General features: G+C 42.7%; 1 protein-coding gene across 1 annotated transcript; it reads right to left on the bottom strand.

Annotated features, from left to right (window-relative positions):
* Positions 1-690: 690 nt before the first annotated feature.
* Positions 691-11258, bottom strand: NPTX2 (neuronal pentraxin 2). The gene is made up of 5 exons (XM_064673032.1): positions 10718-11258; positions 9163-9379; positions 5558-5802; positions 3679-3858; positions 691-2326 (listed from the first exon to the last, which is right to left on the bottom strand). The coding sequence occupies exons 1-5, from the start codon at positions 11162-11164 to the stop codon at positions 2099-2101; spliced, it is 1317 nt and encodes a 438-aa protein (XP_064529102.1). The 5' UTR covers positions 11165-11258; the 3' UTR covers positions 691-2098.
* Positions 11259-16342: the final 5084 nt, after the last annotated feature.

Below are 16342 nucleotides of genomic sequence, written 5' to 3'. Positions count from 1 at the left end.
ATGGGAACATTTGAAACCAAGTTGTGTAATGTTTCATAAAAATCTCAAAAACTCTCCCTGGCCAGAGAAAGAAGTCAGAGCTGGATAAACAATCCTGTCCTACCTGATTTTTCTCTTACAGAGAACACCTCACTTGTTAGTTCACCAGGCAGATAACTGGGTTTGCTGTCAGACTCCATGGACACAACCCTCTACAGCCAGCACAGGTACAGGGCCTCTGCTCTCACCCTGCAACAAGTAATCTGTGGTGAACAGATCTTTTCTCACTGGTTTGGGACACTTGTGTTGCCTACAACCACTACTTTCACCCAAGAGGGATCAATTCCAGTTTCTCACAACTGTCAAAATAAATATGAACCTGCATTCTCTATCCCATCCCACTCCAGTGGAGCTGCTGGATCCCAGGGTGGAGGCCAGGGCCTGGGAGAGGGCAGCAGGAGGAGGCAGAGCTCAGCTGGAGCCTCAGGCACCCACCACATCCAAATGGAGAGACCTTCTCCCCAGCTAAGGTTCCACACAGCTGAGTCCCCCCTCCTTTGATTGAAGATTGAGATTTAAGGAATTTAGGGAATAATGAAAACTTCTTACAAGTCTGTACTTCTACCAGTCTAGGGAGACAGTAGCCAAACTCAGAGCAGCTATGAAAGAGAATATTCAGTGTCTTACATGACTATAAAGGAATTAAGAGACTCATTTTACAGTGCATTTTAATTAAAAGTTCATTATAAGAATTTTCTTTTAAGAACAGCATACTACATATTCATGGAAATATGTAACTTTACCCTACAAATGGGACTGTCACCATATTATTCTTACAATTCAAACATATGAAAAATAAAATATGATATTTAGCTTTATAAATTCCCCCTCCCCCCCCTTTAAATCCTTTTTCTTTTAAATAACAAAAGTATTAACTCTTTCCCAGTACAGTGCATTTGCTATCTGCGAGCCACAAACCAAGTAGTCACATCAATGCCAAGGAAACAGCAACATTGTTTGCAAAATATTGAGAGAAAATGATAAAAAAATATAGTAGTCAGCCCAGTGCTTACAGAAGAGACAGTCAACAAGAATTGAAAGAGCAGCACATTTTCATATTACATAGGACCATCATAATAACATATAAACCAGTGCAGAAGACTTATGCTGGAAAAATATGTAGCAATTCTCAGCAAGCAGAAACTGAACTTTGGCACTTGCTCATAAAAAGGCCTTTCAAAGCAAAACAAAACAGAAATTCACTTAATCACAGCTTGTATATTTAAAAAAATAAAGACATTGACTAAAGCAAGAGAAACAATAGAGAAAAGTTTACAAGCCAGGTCACTAGGAAGTCAGTACATTCAGCCTACAGAAAATACAAGTACAATCTTTCATCCATCCATCTACACTGGGATCCTGGCTAGCAAAGGACAGGCTTTGGGACAGAACCTCACCTGAAGCATCTCTACTTCAATGGAGCTGTGCTGATTAAACAGCCCTTTCTTCACATTGAACTGGTACAACGTGTCTCAAATACATCCCCTCTTTGTCATAAAATAAGGATTTTTAATCTGCAAATTAAAAAGCAAGAGCCTTGCACTCGGACAGTGGCTGTTCTGCTCTACCCACAGTTGCACCATAACCACTGCAGTGTAAGGATTAAGTGATTTCTTTTAAAAAGGGCTAAAAAAGAATGGCTTTGCTTCAAAGGGGAGACAATAGACTGGAAGGAAGGATTCACACTTAGCCTGTTAGTCCTGGTGCCCTGACAGCACCTCCTGTTCTCAGGAGTACTACAGTGAACATGTGCAGGGCTCTTCTCCCTCCCCGCAGAACTCACCGACTAAGCCTGGGCCCAGACAAAAGGCTGTGCAGGCCAAAGCATATTTTTGGGTCAGGCCATAGGAAAGCCAGGGCTGCTCTAGTCAAGAAGTGCTCCTTTCATAGTCAGGCTCAACCCTGAACTAGCAGCTCTCTTTGCACTGAGGCAGTTTACTCAATGTTTTATTCTTTTGAGGAGTTAAGGTCAGGGAAGGGCAGAGAGAAAAACAAGTGCTTGAGATTGCACAGAAGATTGTCCTACTAAAGGGGGCACTTGAATGGGAAATAATCACAGCTATAAATCTAGCAGACGCTCTTCACAAGTCTCCACAGGCCATTTAGTAGCACCTCCAAACACATCTACGTTGTTATCGACCCAGGGGATGATGTTGCCAGGCATGTTGATGGAGCAGTTAGCAATATTCATGATGTCTTCAGCTTTTAAGACCCTGTCCCATATATTGAACTGGCTCATCTCCCCAACGAAGGCTTGAGTTGCATCAAATCTTCCTCCCACTGTGTCCTTTAGGCACACAAGAGTTACGATTAGATGAGAAGGTTATTTTGGCATTTTCTTCTTCAAGTTTGAAGTCCCTCCCCACCCAGACACACTGCTAGAAGGAGGTGCAGAGTTAGGTCACAGAGATGAACAAATTCAAGCTTCCAGAAGAGCTACATTGAACAAGACATTCTATGGAACAGTTACAAGCTCCAATCTGAATTATGTCAAAACAACTGAAGGCAATCAGTGGTGACTGCACAACATCCCAAAAGGGCTACACATAACCAACCCTGCCCTTGGGCAGTAGAGCTGGAAGGCAGCTTTAAATATTGAGGCTAATTTAGGAGATATTATGCAAGCAAGGACAACTTCAGCAAGAACTGCATAGATGTGTCAGATTACACCAAAACTTTATGGCTACAAGTGTAACCACAGCCCTTGACCAATTGGCTACAGGGACTGTGCGATGGGATCTTTGGATCTAAATACACAGGCTTAGGCTGGTTGTACCAAATGAGTAACTCCAACTACCACTGGACAAGCCTGGGAGTGTTTGCTTGCTCCATCCACTACTCAAGGACAGAAATCACACATTTTTGTGATCACACTAGCACGGAACCGATAGCACAGGACAGAACCAGGCACAGTGCAGGCAAATGGCAGGAGAGTTAGAGAAAACCTGCCAGACACTTTGTATGAGCTGGAGCATCTGCTGTGCAGAGTGGGTTAGGATACTGAACTTACCATCATTTATGCCATAGGTAAGTATCTACTGAAATCAATATCAAGACAAAACTCATTTCTCTTTGCCCCATTGCAAACCCAGGAATCCTGAAGAAAGGCTATTTCTTGCTATTCATTATAATATTTTTTTTGGTCTATGTATAATATAGGTAGAGAAAAACCATGAAGCCAAGAGCCACACAATTCATAGAAAATTGTTTACCAAGTGTTAACGAGAAAAGCAAGATTCAAAATCCTTTGGGCTTTTTCCATATTCAAAAGGAGTTGACCTCATAATATTTTCTGTTGGCAGTACTAATATTCAAACTTTATTAGCATTTGCATTAGGAGAGTTATTTACCTACACCTTTAATGAGAAACCAAATGTCTGATTTTGAGTTTGTCTCTGACTTCAGGCTCATTTTTAAAGAAAACATCAAATTCTGAATGGCTGACAGTCTCCACTTCTCTAAAAATTTGTTACATACTTGAAAGCCTGCAGAGTTCACCCTCACAGACACTTCCCTTGGTTTCAGTCTTTTTGATACTGTATCTACAACAGGGCCAAGTGTTTAACAGAGAAATTCTGTTTGTTTAGGGAGTTTTGATTTTATTTTTCTTTAAACCCTGGAACACTGTCACTCACTCACCTGTTCCTGACCCAGGATCAAGACACCTCCAGGTTTAATTGGATGCCAAGGAGCAAGATTCTCCCCGGTGCCAAGCTTCTCTCCATCCTGGAAAGCCTCCCACATTCCATCTCTGGTTGTCCAAGTTATGCAGATATGATGCCATTTTCCATCACTAATGAAGAGAGGGAGTTGGGCAACCTACAAAAAACAGAGTAAACATGTGGCAAACCAAGTCTACCAGTTCAAGCCCAGCATCTAAAAAGGGACAGTATTTACTCTGTCCTCAGATGCAAAAACTTCAGGGCCAAAAGTTACTCCACGTCTTTCTACTTTGTCCCAGATCTCCTGTGTTCAGGAACACAGCCATGCTTTTTATTGTAGATGTGAGCCTGTGATTCATCTAAAATTAAATGACACAAGACCAGAGTCTAAGCTGCTACCACATAATCATAAAATGCTTTAGGTTAGAAAATCCCTCTAAGATCCCCAAGTCCAACTGTTAACCCAGCACTGCCAAGGCCACCACTAAACCCCATCCCCAAGTGCCACATCTACATGTCTCTTAAATACCTCCTGGGATAGTGGCTCCATCACTGTCCTGGGTAGCCTGTGCCAATGCCTGACAACCCTTTTGGTGAAGAAATTTCTCTGAATATTCAATCTAAACCTGCAGCCATTTCCTCTCGTCCTGTTGCTTGTTACTTGGGAAAACAGACCAACCCCCATCCTACACATTAATCTGTGGCATTTGTTGTTTAAATCTCAGTGCTCAGTCATTACTTTCCATCCAGTGCTCATGTCAATTTTTCTCTCAAATTCTGGAGGCTGCCAACACCATTTGTAATAACTCTGACAAAGGGATCTGCCTGCTCTCGTTAAACTTGTGGGAACTGTTACATAGGGCTCACAACAAGGAGGAATTATGCTCCTTTAGGAATTTGATCTGAAAACTTACTCATCAACATAAAGACACAAATGCAATGGGCTATGGAGCAGTTGTGATGTGTGAGGAAAAAAAGCCTCACAGAATATTAATAGTACCAGCATAATATTGAAGAGAAAAAGTTATTGCTAAAGACAAGCAGACTCAAGTTTCCTTCTATTCCACAAACCATTAAAATTAATTGGCTTATTGATTTGTGAGGATGATGGGATTGTTAAAAGCCCTTAACTGGCCATATGACAAACCACCTGAGTTGTGCTGTACACCTGTAAACACCTGATCCCTCAGAGAGCAGTGAGTTACTAGGAAACCTAACTGAAGGTGTGGAGAAAGTAAGGATCTATAATCTGCTTTAATGCCAAGTTTCTATGGGTCTTGTTTTCTTCAAGTCTCCTTCTGCAGCTTGTCAAAAACCATCAGTGGTATGAAGTAGAGACAATTGCTGTTTTTTGTACAAAAAGTCTGAAAACATTGTATTTAAACTGGTATTCGGTCACCAGGCATCACAACAGCAGACACAAAAGCAGCCTTTTGCTCTCTGTCTTCCGCAAAATTCATTTTAACATATCTAACTTCTGCAATTAGAAATTCTACAATTACTATTAGAAATACTGCAACTGGCTTAGATCTCACAGCTCTTGCAATAGTGTGGCTTCAAATATGGTTTCTGCTTCATAAAACCAAAAACGAAGACAAGATCTGCTAGTAAATTCAGACAACACACCTGAGCGTGTGCACACCTAGATGTGATGCTGCTTTGTCACACCACACAAATATTTGTACCATTTGACCTCTTTTTTTATGAACTTACAATGAGTAAATGAACAAAGAGACAGACAGACATTGCAATCTCAAAGGCTTCTCTCAGAGAGAAGGAAAGAGTTAGTAGAGAGGAACCGAGGAGTCAGGCCTTATTCTGGTTATGTGGACAGTAAAGATTTAGTTAATTCTCACCTTATCATTAATTAGCAATTCAATGGGATTATTCCCCCATTCTATGAGGACAATTTCATTAGCTTGCCCAGGAACAGCATATGAGAATGGAGTGCCAATTCCAGGAGAAGCACTTGATCTCAGCCACAAGCACACGGTGAAAGCGTAGAGCTCTGGCAGCGTCTTCTTGATCTTCCCATACAGGTAGTTGGTGCGGAGAGGAAGGGAGACCTTGAATTCATCAGGTGACTTAAATGCACTGTTACCTGGAATCACATTGAGGAAGAAAAACCTTTAACATTAAGCTAAACAATGTATCTGTAATTCAGGTCAAGACACGATTTAATTTATGTTGAGAATCCTTGGAACTTCAAGCACCTTAGAGAGGTACAGAAAAAATGTACTGGAGTAGTATTGCTGAATGTTGATTTTGCAGCACATAAAAACACAGATTTTATCCACACCATGCTAATTATTTGGTTTATTTATCCTGCTCACTTAGAGCAAGAGAATATATGGCAGTCAATCTTCATCACCTGGTTCATGGCTGGAGGCCTGCCTATTTCAAGCAATTCAAACTGGTTTAAAAGATATTTACTCTTACTAAAATGGATCATCTATGCTCATTATTAAAGCATCACAGTACTTCAAAACCAGGATTTCTTTCCCTACTACTGCTACACAAGCAGCAAGGAGCAGCATCCCCATTTTAAGATCTCAGACTGACACTCCTTTTGAGTGGCCAATCTGAAAAAGCAACATAGTCCAGAGAGCAGCTGAATTCAGTAGAACTGATTTCTGTCCCATCAATTAATCAGGACAAGATCTGAACAGTTCAAAGTGACCTGAATTAAAGATGCAATATCAAGTTATGAACTATTAAAATATTAAACATCGGATTTAATATAAAAGCAGAAATTAGTATTTAGCTTTTTCTAAAAGACGTGATAAAAACCAGTGAGATATTCCAGACCTCCTTATGAAATTGAGAACCCTTGAGACCAAAACTTTCTGAAGTTGCAATACTCTGTATCATGCAGTTTGTGTATACTTCTGATGTAGTCACCTACAAGTAATTTTCTAGAATGAAGTATTAAGAAATAAAACCCACCAGTCCTGCAGTAATGTCACCCTTCTTAGCAACCTGTTCTTCTGAGCCCCACTCGTTTCCTTCACTCACATTCCTGAAACAAGTTCAGTCCCCTTGCCAAACTTCACACACTAATCCAAATGAAGAGCTGTTATTACAAAAGCTTTCCACAATTCTCATATGGATTTTTTAAACCATTGGCATTCTCTCAGTTCCCATTCTCAGAAGCAACTGAAGTGTTTTGGCTGCATTTTTCCCAGAATGAGGGGGTGGGAGAAGAATGAGTTTTCTCTTTTGCTTGCATCTGTCTTGAAGACTTGCAGAGCAAACCCTGAAATATTCTAAATTCTAAGCAAAAAAAAGACCAGTGTCTTAGGGCTAATGTTGAGCAACCTCCACTAGGCTGGTACACCAATCTCTCATAGAAAAATAGAAACATACTCCATTAAGAGCATTAGTTGCTCTATGAAAAAACCTTCAGAAAGCAATAATGGGTTGAAAAAGAACAAACAAAAGTCAGCTTTTTTTGTGTGTGTATTTCAGTTTGTTCTCATGACTCGAAAGCATCCATAACTCGAAATGATAACAAGGTCCTCATGGTCTGGGCAATGGACACATGCACAGAAGAAGACAATCCTTTTCCTAAGAAATCTCTATTTTTGGACTAGATGGGCAAGAAATACTGTTATTCCCTTTTAGAGATGGAGAAAATAGGTTTAGACATAGTGACCTGTTCATGTGTCCAGCAAAGCCAGGAATCACTTTGAACTCCAGGCACTACTAGGTGCAAGATTATTTCTCCTACATCATCTACTGCTCTCAATGGAGAAAACTGGTGAAGGAATGACCAGGAGACTTTAGGAATCACAGCAGTTGTACAGGCTTCAAACTCTTCTGCCCCACTGGTAACTAAAACAGCTGTCACAATTAGAGATAAAGAAATCCAAAGTTCATAGTTTCACCTCATAAGGTTAGGTTTTTTCTCAATTTATTTAGTCTGGGGACAATGAGGAACTTATGACACTCTAGTTAGTTGTCAGGAAGAGATGCTGAACAATACTGCATTTTAAAGAAATGCACAATAGAAATACTATTTTCCAAAGAGGTCATATGACATCTTGCCTGTATTTAATCCATAATAAAAGTAAATTCTTGGATCATTATTACCTTCACTTTGATTTGACAAAGGAACCAGAACAGTTAAGCTGCACAGTAATAGAAAGCAAATTACACAACTAAAAGAAAGACTGTCTTGGTCCTGTCCCAAATTCTTCACTTCCCTGGAGACTTAAGACAGCCCTCACCCCCCACACAAAAAATAAAGGTGGGAACGGGCTATTTTTAGCTTGACTAAATTACACATTCTTGTTCTCCCACCACTCCCTTTCTCTTTCTGATGACTTGCTGTTATGAGTCACATCTTTCAGAAACAGGGAATATACTTGACACATGAGACATTAACAGGCCACTGATTCTCCATAACCTTAGTTGCAGGTTATGCTTTATCTTGGCTCTCAGGAAATACTAAAAGACAGAGCCAGTAGAAGATCTCTTCTTGTTTCTTCCCTTTTCCCCTCCTTCACACTTTTTAAATGAAACAAGAATAGATACAATATTACACAAATGGCTCCATTAGGCTGCATTTTTAAATTCATGACATAGGTATGTTTATATCATTTTGAAAGCATGTCCATTAGGCTGCTTTTAAGCAGAGAGCTATTCACCTTGGAAAATCATTTAAGGATGGGGCAGGGATATTTACTGGCACTCTAATCGTGCACAGGCCACTCTATTCGTGTAGACAGCCAGTACAGACAGTTCTGTGCTTTAGCTCCCTTCCACAGGCATTTGTGATTCAAATAAACAAACTCTACTCAAGCACAGAGATCTCTGTAATAATTAACCCAAATACCAGAGTGAATGAGTAGGATTACGAGAGTGTCCCCCAGTGGACCGTGTGTAATCTACTGCAAACTCCAAAGGCTGCAAGCTTAGGATAGGGCACAATTCAAGTATCTGCAGTTACCCCAAGTCATAACCAGCAACTAAAGGAGAGACCACCAACAATACTTCCAAAAGCAGCAGGAAACCATTCTGGTATAAAATGTCATTCATTACATCAAAGGCAGTTGTGCTAATTAAATTGAGCCTATAGGATTTTCAGTCCAAATAAAGAAAGGCAGCTCTATTTAGATGCTTGACATTACATAGCTATTTACACTCATGTCATGTCATACTTCTTATTTCCACTTGCCTCCCTATAGATCTTTCCATCCCACAAACACTAAGAGTTTCATCTTAACCACCCACACATGCCAAATTAAGAGACAGGAAGCCAAAGCCATGCAACAGCCTGTCAAGCAAGAAGCCTGCGACAAAAGAAGAAGAGAATGCAAGTATTTGCACTGTCACCCACTATTCAGTCCAGCACCTTAATGTCTTTCCCTCAAGGCCCACATTCAGTCTACTGCACTGGAAGGAGGGAGTAAACAAGATTAATCAGCATGAGGGAGTGTTTAAATTCTGGGCAGATTACCTTTTTCTAATTCAGACACTCTTTCTAGCAGCGCATTCAGGGCTGACTCTGTCTTCTGCCGATGGGCTGATGTCTCGTTATGGAGCAGAGACTTCTCATCCTCCAGCTCGGCCACTTTGCTCAGCAGTTGGCGTTCCAGGTCTCCAAGCCTCCGCTGGAGCATCTCCCGGAGGTCACTGGGCAGTGCAGCGTAGGACACGTTGGCTCGGAGTTGGTGCTTTAGGGGAAAGGAGAAGAAAAAAAATAATTGTCATTTCTGACAGAGAAACTGTGAAATGCAGATATGCTCTCGACTCAAAGGGAAGAAAGCAAGATCGTGGAGCTCTCCAGCAAGTACAAAAGAGGCATTGCTTTTTAGCACTTGTCATGTTCAGTGCTTTTATCAGCACTGTAGCTAAACAGGTCCTGAAACAAAAGGGCACTTTTGTTAGAGGCTTCCAGCACTTCATATGAAGGAGACTTCATACATTTAAGTTCAATAAAATCAATGTAGGGAGCAGGTCTGATGCACTTCCATTTGTATGTGTACATGTGGCATATCAGTCAATTTTTGCTTTACTTACTGTAAGTGACATGGCCAACACAAGTAAAGAGAAAAACTATCACTTCTTTTTAAATAAAAAATTAATCTACTTTGAAAGTAAATTCCCCAAATGAAAGTCTCCTCAGTTTGGTTTGTACAGCAAAGAAGTCAGATGCTCTTTAGATCAACTGTAAGTATTAACCAGTGAAAGTATTTTTATTAAAACTGAAAAAAAAGGCACCTCACGCTCTCTCAAATAACACTGGTATCTTTAAGGACAAGAAGAAACCAATGGTTCCACCTACCATGTTATTCTAGCAGAGCTTTTCTTCTACAACCCTAAAAAGAATGCTTAGGAAAGCAATAGTAACAAAAGAATGGTATACTACCAGATCATTCAAAACTACTTGCGAAGCAGCCCAGTCCTCACAGAACAGGCTTTACCACCTGCACATCACCACTGACTATTTGGAGGGCAGCAGGAGGACACGAGTGTAGCTTTTGGGGTGTGAAAAGCAAAACAACATCCGGCACAAATCCTGTGGGAATCATCTGTATAAAACATTTCCATGAATGCCACTCAAAATGTGGTTGCTGTCCAAAGGCTCATGGAAGTCACTTATCAGTGGGCTTGGACCACATCCCCTTTCTGTCCAGGGGTGTACAAAATCAGGTTCTTTTTATTCTATGTCAGCTCCAAATACATCATCTTATCTGCACAATCTGCCCCACACAATCTCCTCATCTCCACTGCTCTGTTCAGCACCATATGCCGAGGTCTTACTGCCCAAGGCGTCAGCTTTGTACCTCAAACCCCAATGAAGTCACATCCCCAGAAAGAGAGATTTAGACATATTAATACAGAAACTAAGCTGTGATAAGCAGGGAAACCATAATCTCCCCCCACGCAGTGGGAGAGCACGTTCAAGAGGAGCCCTTTAGGTTCTTTACCACTACAGAGAGCAGATAAATAACCAGAAGAACATGACAAGCAGCCACCGCCAGACGTGAAGAGGCTTTGCCGGGCCCTACCTCCAGGCTCTCCAGCCGGTCCTTCAGGGTCTGCATGGTGCGGCTCAGCTGGTCGATGACCTGCGCCGGGTCCCGCGGCAGGTCGCCCATCGTGTCCTTGCCCTTGCCCACCTCGTTCTTCCACGCGGACTTGCCGTCGGCGCCCTCGCAGCGGCTGAGCTTGCCGGTGAGCTCCCGGATGGCGTCCCGCTGGCTCCCGATGGTCTCCTTCTGCTGCAGGACGGTCTCCCGCAGCTGCAGTACCGTGGCTTTGAGCTCCTCCTCGGGGGGCAGCGCGCCGCCCTGCATGGGCACGGGGGGCAGCGGGCAGCCCGCGCCCGCCGCGTCCAGCGGCAGCGACGTGCACACGAAGCGGCTGCCGGGGGGACTCTCCTGCTCGCCGGCCGGCGACCCCCGCCCGCCCGCCGCCGCTACGGCGAGCAGGAGCCCGGCGGCCACGAGCAGCATCGCGGCTGGCGAGCGGGGCGGCGGCCGAGCGGCGGTGGCAGGAGCGGGTCCCGCCGCCCCGTCCGGTCCGTCCCGTCCCGCTCCCTCACACGCCGCTCCCGCGCCCGCCGCCGAGCCGCCGTTTTTATCGGTAGCGCGCGCGGAGGGGGCGGGGCCCGGCTCGCGCCGCCAGCGCTGGTTGGCTGCGGGCGGCGATGACGCGCGCGGGGGCGGGGTCGGGGGCGCTGGCCCGGACCGGGGGCGACCCGGGATCGGCGGGACCTGAGAGCGCCGGGATGGGCCGTGTCCGGCCGGCTGGGCCAGGGCCGTCCGGCTGGGCCAGGGCCGTCCGGCTGGGCCAGTGCCGTCCGGAGCGTCTGCCCGTGCCCAGCCTGAACCTCTCTGGCTCCTGCTGACACCGGTGCTCCCTTGTTCTCGCACCACGCAGCGCCCGGTGGTCTCTGCTGGGTCCACTCCAGCTCGTCTTGTATTGAAGAGGTCAAAACTGGACACGGAATCTCCATGTGGTCCGGACAGTGCCGAGCAGAGGGATCGTCGCTTCCCCTGCACCGACTGGCTGCACTCGCCTGGGATACGGCCCGGAGCATCTCTTTGCCGTCACAAAAACGGGATCAGTTCAAGCTACACATCGGCGTTATGATGGAGGGGAAAGGGACGGGGATGTCTTAAGAAGCATCATCAGAAAATTCTGCAGAGTACCATAAAACTACTGTTGGATCATAAGACGTTTTAGCTATATTGTTTGTGGCATCTGATATTTTCAATGCTGATCAATTTATCTACTTGAATTACTTTCGCTTTATTTACTTGAGTTACTTTCACTTTAAATTTATAATCCGTGAAGGCTCATATATTTTTCCAAGCACCATAAAAACGTCAACGGAACAGTTCCTGCAAACTTCTTATATATGAATTTCTTCTTAGATGTGCAATGAAAACTCTTACCTCCACTGGAAAAAGCAGAGAAACAATTTTCTCATGCATCAGCAGAGGCTGCTCTTAGGACTCCCAAACCTTTGAGTAGAAGTTCAGATTTTTAGAAAGTTTATATATGGAAATGACATTTTACCATACGATAGTAGCTCTTACAGTGAAACACATAACTTTAAAAATATTTATGAATAAAAATAAAGAATAGAGAATATGTAATTGAAGATAATCTTAGCTTTTTTTCAGTTAGCATGAGAATTGTTTCGTTACAGAAGGAGTTAGCAAGCTTCCAGGAGTGTGCACTGCAGGAATAGTTAAATCTGATTGCTTCATGAAGTCCAGTTTGTTTGTTCAAGTCCTCCAGCGATGTCCTGTTTGAAAGGACTGCTCAAAGCCAACTGCAGCTGCTGTTAAGCCGCACAAGTGAGATGCAGCTCCCATTGCTTATTCAGGGGGAGAGAACCCTGAGGGCGGGCAGAGTTCAAAAGGCGACTCAAAAGGCGACTCGAAGCTCCGATTTCTGTCTGAACTCCCTTTGTCTGGAAACCAGATCTCAGGAGACTCTGCTGCTTCCCGGCTGAATGAAAACGTACCCACTCAGGTACGGAGGCTGTGACTAATGCCTGCTTAGACATTTCACTCCCATGGAAATCAGGATCATATCCGGCTTAACCACTTTGCTGATTAAGATCCTGGATGCTGCAATGAGGAGGACCGTGCCAGCACATGAGCCACGTCTCACCTATCAACAGAGGTCCACAGAAGTCTGAGAAATATTAAAGCTTATACAGAATAATGTACCAGAATTTTTGCTGTACATGTAAGATTAATCAGTCACATCTCTATCACATTACAGCTCATTTCTCCCAAATTTCATGTGAAGTGGTTTGAAAAAAATAATAAAATAGTTGTAAAATGCTGGATTTACCTGTCATTAAGGCCCTCCACACTACTGTAGGACAATAGAAGTCCACTGCTTTTGTACAGCTTGATTCCACCCTCTATAATATGGATTGTGATGGTACCCTGTGAAAATAACCTCACATTACTTCAAAATAAACTTCAAAATTCCAATCTGGATTTTAAAACCCACTTAACAAGTCAGAGCTGTTCCCAAATAGATTTTGATTCAATGCATGACAGTGATAAAGGCATTGCTTCCTTTTAAATTCAAGCAATGTATAGCTTCAAGGTTTTCCTTAATTATAGATAGATTTTTGTCATGATCTGTTATTCAGGCAAGCTGAGAAGTAATACAAGCAGCAGCAAGCAATAAACATCTGACTTCCAGAGTTCTGTAACATATATGGTGGTAAATTGCTCATGACAACAAAAGTATTGTCCTTTATTACTATACTGTTTCTTCTTGACAGGGGCAGTCAGTAAAACAGGAAAGAATCCCCACAAAGACACTTAGAAACATCAGTTATCACACAAAAAAAATGGGGTATAAACGTGGAGGACATGGAGAAAGGCTTCCTGACACCCTCAATATTTTGCTAGGGTACTTCAGTGATTTCACAATTAAAAGGAGGTGATTGTCCTGCTCTGCTCTGCACGGGTGGGGCCTCTCCTCCAGTGCTGTGTGCTGTTTTGGGCACCACAAGGTAGGAAAGACATTGAGGTGTTAGAGAGGGTCCAAAGGAGGGCCATGAAGATGGGGAAGGACCTTAAGGGGAAACCATGTGAGGAGTGGCTGAGGGCACTCGGTGTGTTCATCTGGAGGAGACTGAGGGGAGGCCTCACTGCAGGTACAACTTCCTCGGGAGGGGCAGAGGAGGGGCAGGGACTGAGCTCTGCTCTGTGGGGACCAGGGACAGGACTCAAGGGAATGGCCTGCAGTTGCATCTGGGCAGGTTTAGGTCGGATATTAGAAAAAGGATCTTCCCCCAGAGGGTGGTTGGGCACTGACCAGGCTCCCCAGGGAAGGGGAGCACCAAGGCTGACAGAGCTCAAGTGTTTGGGCAACAATCTCAAGCCCATGGTGGGATTCTTGGGGCTGTCCTGTGCAGGGCCAGGAGTTGGACTTTGATGATCCCTCTGGGTCTCCTCCAGATCAGGACATTCTATGATTCTGTGAACCCAAACAACATGAATTACCCTGCTTTACCCCACTTACAGGCTCTGAGACCTAAATTTAATGCATGTAATAATTTATTGAAACACTTTTGGTGACTGTAGGCAGTGTTTTTTCATGTTGAAGGCCATATAACTCTTCATTTGAGTGACTGGCATGCAACAGTACATTATCATAAATAATAAATCATTAAAATTTTGAGAAAGTCTATCATTTTTACATCAATATGTCACATGTTAAGGCATAAGCAAGCTGAATACTTGATCACTCAAGATGTTGTAAAAAGGAGGGTTTTTTTTCCTTATGACCAAGATGAACAGCTCATAGGCACTGAGATATTTCACTGTAGCATAAAAGTGAGTTGGGGTAGAGGGGGAAGCACGGAGAGTACAGACAACTCACCGTTGCATTTGAGAGGTCTTCAAAACTTCCTGGCTCTGTGGCTGTCAGGCAGCCTAGTGTGTCAGCAGCCCACAGAATGGATTTTTAATTTTTAATTTGGCTTTGACAGTTTCTAGTGCCTTCAAAAAGGCTTTCTTCTCTTTGGAAAAAGCATTTGCATGCTCACTGCTGCCTGCATTTGATGTGTAACTGTGGTATCTAACACCGAACTTCAATGCCTGTCTAAAATGTATTTGGGTTCTCGATGAGACAAAGGTTTTGTGTTTAGGATGAAGGTCTGGAATTCAGGAGATCTGCCATAAAGCTTTGCTAACACACATCTGTCTGGCCACTGTCACTAACACATCTTGCAAACTCTTCTAATTAAACTAGGAAGCTGTGCCTCATTTTTGAGCACATGAAAGGCAGTGTAGAAGTGACTTGAGATGAAAGATTGGCGCCTTATTTTCTTGATACTTCAGGTTTGCTCCACTCATTATTGTCCACATATTCAGTGAAATATTGGTCTAATTATCTGAAAGGCCCAACTTAACTCAGACCTAGAGAAACAGGTGTAGATACTTTTTATAGGTGACTTAGAACTTCAGGTCTTATTGTAATGGAAGTTAAGCGTTTAACTGCCTAGAGAAATTTCCAAAGGTGCCAGCTGTCCAACTCTGTCAGAAAGCAGGGACATTTGAAAAAAAATCTCTAATTTCTCTACACCTCTCTAGCATTTCTCATATTATAAACTCACACCAGGCAGAAGTTGTATGTCTGTGTATCACAATGGCACTTGATGCTTACTATTTGTGTTTATATACACTAGGTATATAATCTAGGTTATACGAGATTATTTAATCCATTTGCTTCCAAAAAAATGCTACTTGGGCTGCCATTTACAACATCCAGAAGTCAACAAAATAAATATATAGTTTGAGTAATTCCTTAAGTATCACTGTCAAAAGCCCACCAATTTCACTTCCATCATAACAATTTTAGCTATTTACTATATAACTATTTAGCCATTTACTCTATTAACTATAAAACTATCCACCAACAATGAAGCCTGAGATGATGAATTTTGTTTAGTATCCTTCTTAATATGTTTCCTGAAGTAATCAGATATGATCTGACTCTTTATTTATTGATGTCTACTACTTCTGACTGCATAAAAGTCTCCCGGCTATTGATTAGAGATGTGCCACATAACTGAACTCCAAAATTTTTAAGCCTGTTCCAAGAAACTCAGTATCTGGCAAGTATTAATACCAGGAAATTTAGGGGGGAAGAGAGGTAATTAACCAGTTACAGGAAAAGAAATATGAAACTTGGGCTTGCCTTCAGAAGTTAAAAGTCACAGCATCCAGGGATATTGTGGCATGAGGATTTTGTTCAACATACTTTAGGTGTGCTTAATATTCCCGTCTTACATAGTTTTTATGGATAAAATACAGATAGAATATTAGAAGAAGCCAATCATTAAGAGATATACTCCCTTTTCCTAGGCAGGTCTATGAAAATCATAAATGAAAAATGTATTCCCTTTTAAGTCAATAGGAATTTTGCCATTGATCTGAATAAATTCAGGATTTCACTAGATCATTTAAATGATACATCACTTTTCTGAGAATCATTAATTTGGATGATCTTCCTTCCAGCAGAAGGAAGACAGAACTTGCTGTAGAGGTACTCAGTGTAAAAACTAACTTTGTCAGAGAGAGTCACTGCAGGAACTTTCAAAGAACATCAGACACTTAAAAGAGAGCTCACTGCCTCCAGCGTTCCCA

Source organism: Pseudopipra pipra, chromosome 16 (genome assembly GCF_036250125.1).
Source record: "Pseudopipra pipra isolate bDixPip1 chromosome 16, bDixPip1.hap1, whole genome shotgun sequence".
Classification (NCBI taxonomy): Eukaryota; Metazoa; Chordata; class Aves; order Passeriformes; family Pipridae; genus Pseudopipra; species Pseudopipra pipra.
This window is presented reverse-complemented; position numbering and strand designations above follow the sequence as displayed.

Coding starts and splice junctions, on each gene's coding strand:
- NPTX2 (XM_064673032.1), bottom strand. CDS start 11,164: ATGCTGCTCGTGGCCGCCGGGCTCCTGCTCGCCGTAGCGGCGGCGGGC. Junction 5,803..9,162: donor AGTGTCTGAATTAGAAAAAG/GTAATCTGCCCA, acceptor ATGTGATTCCAG/GTAACAGTGCATTTAAGTCA. Junction 2,327..3,678: donor TGATCCTGGGTCAGGAACAG/GTGAGTGAGTGA, acceptor GTGTGCCTAAAG/GACACAGTGGGAGGAAGATT.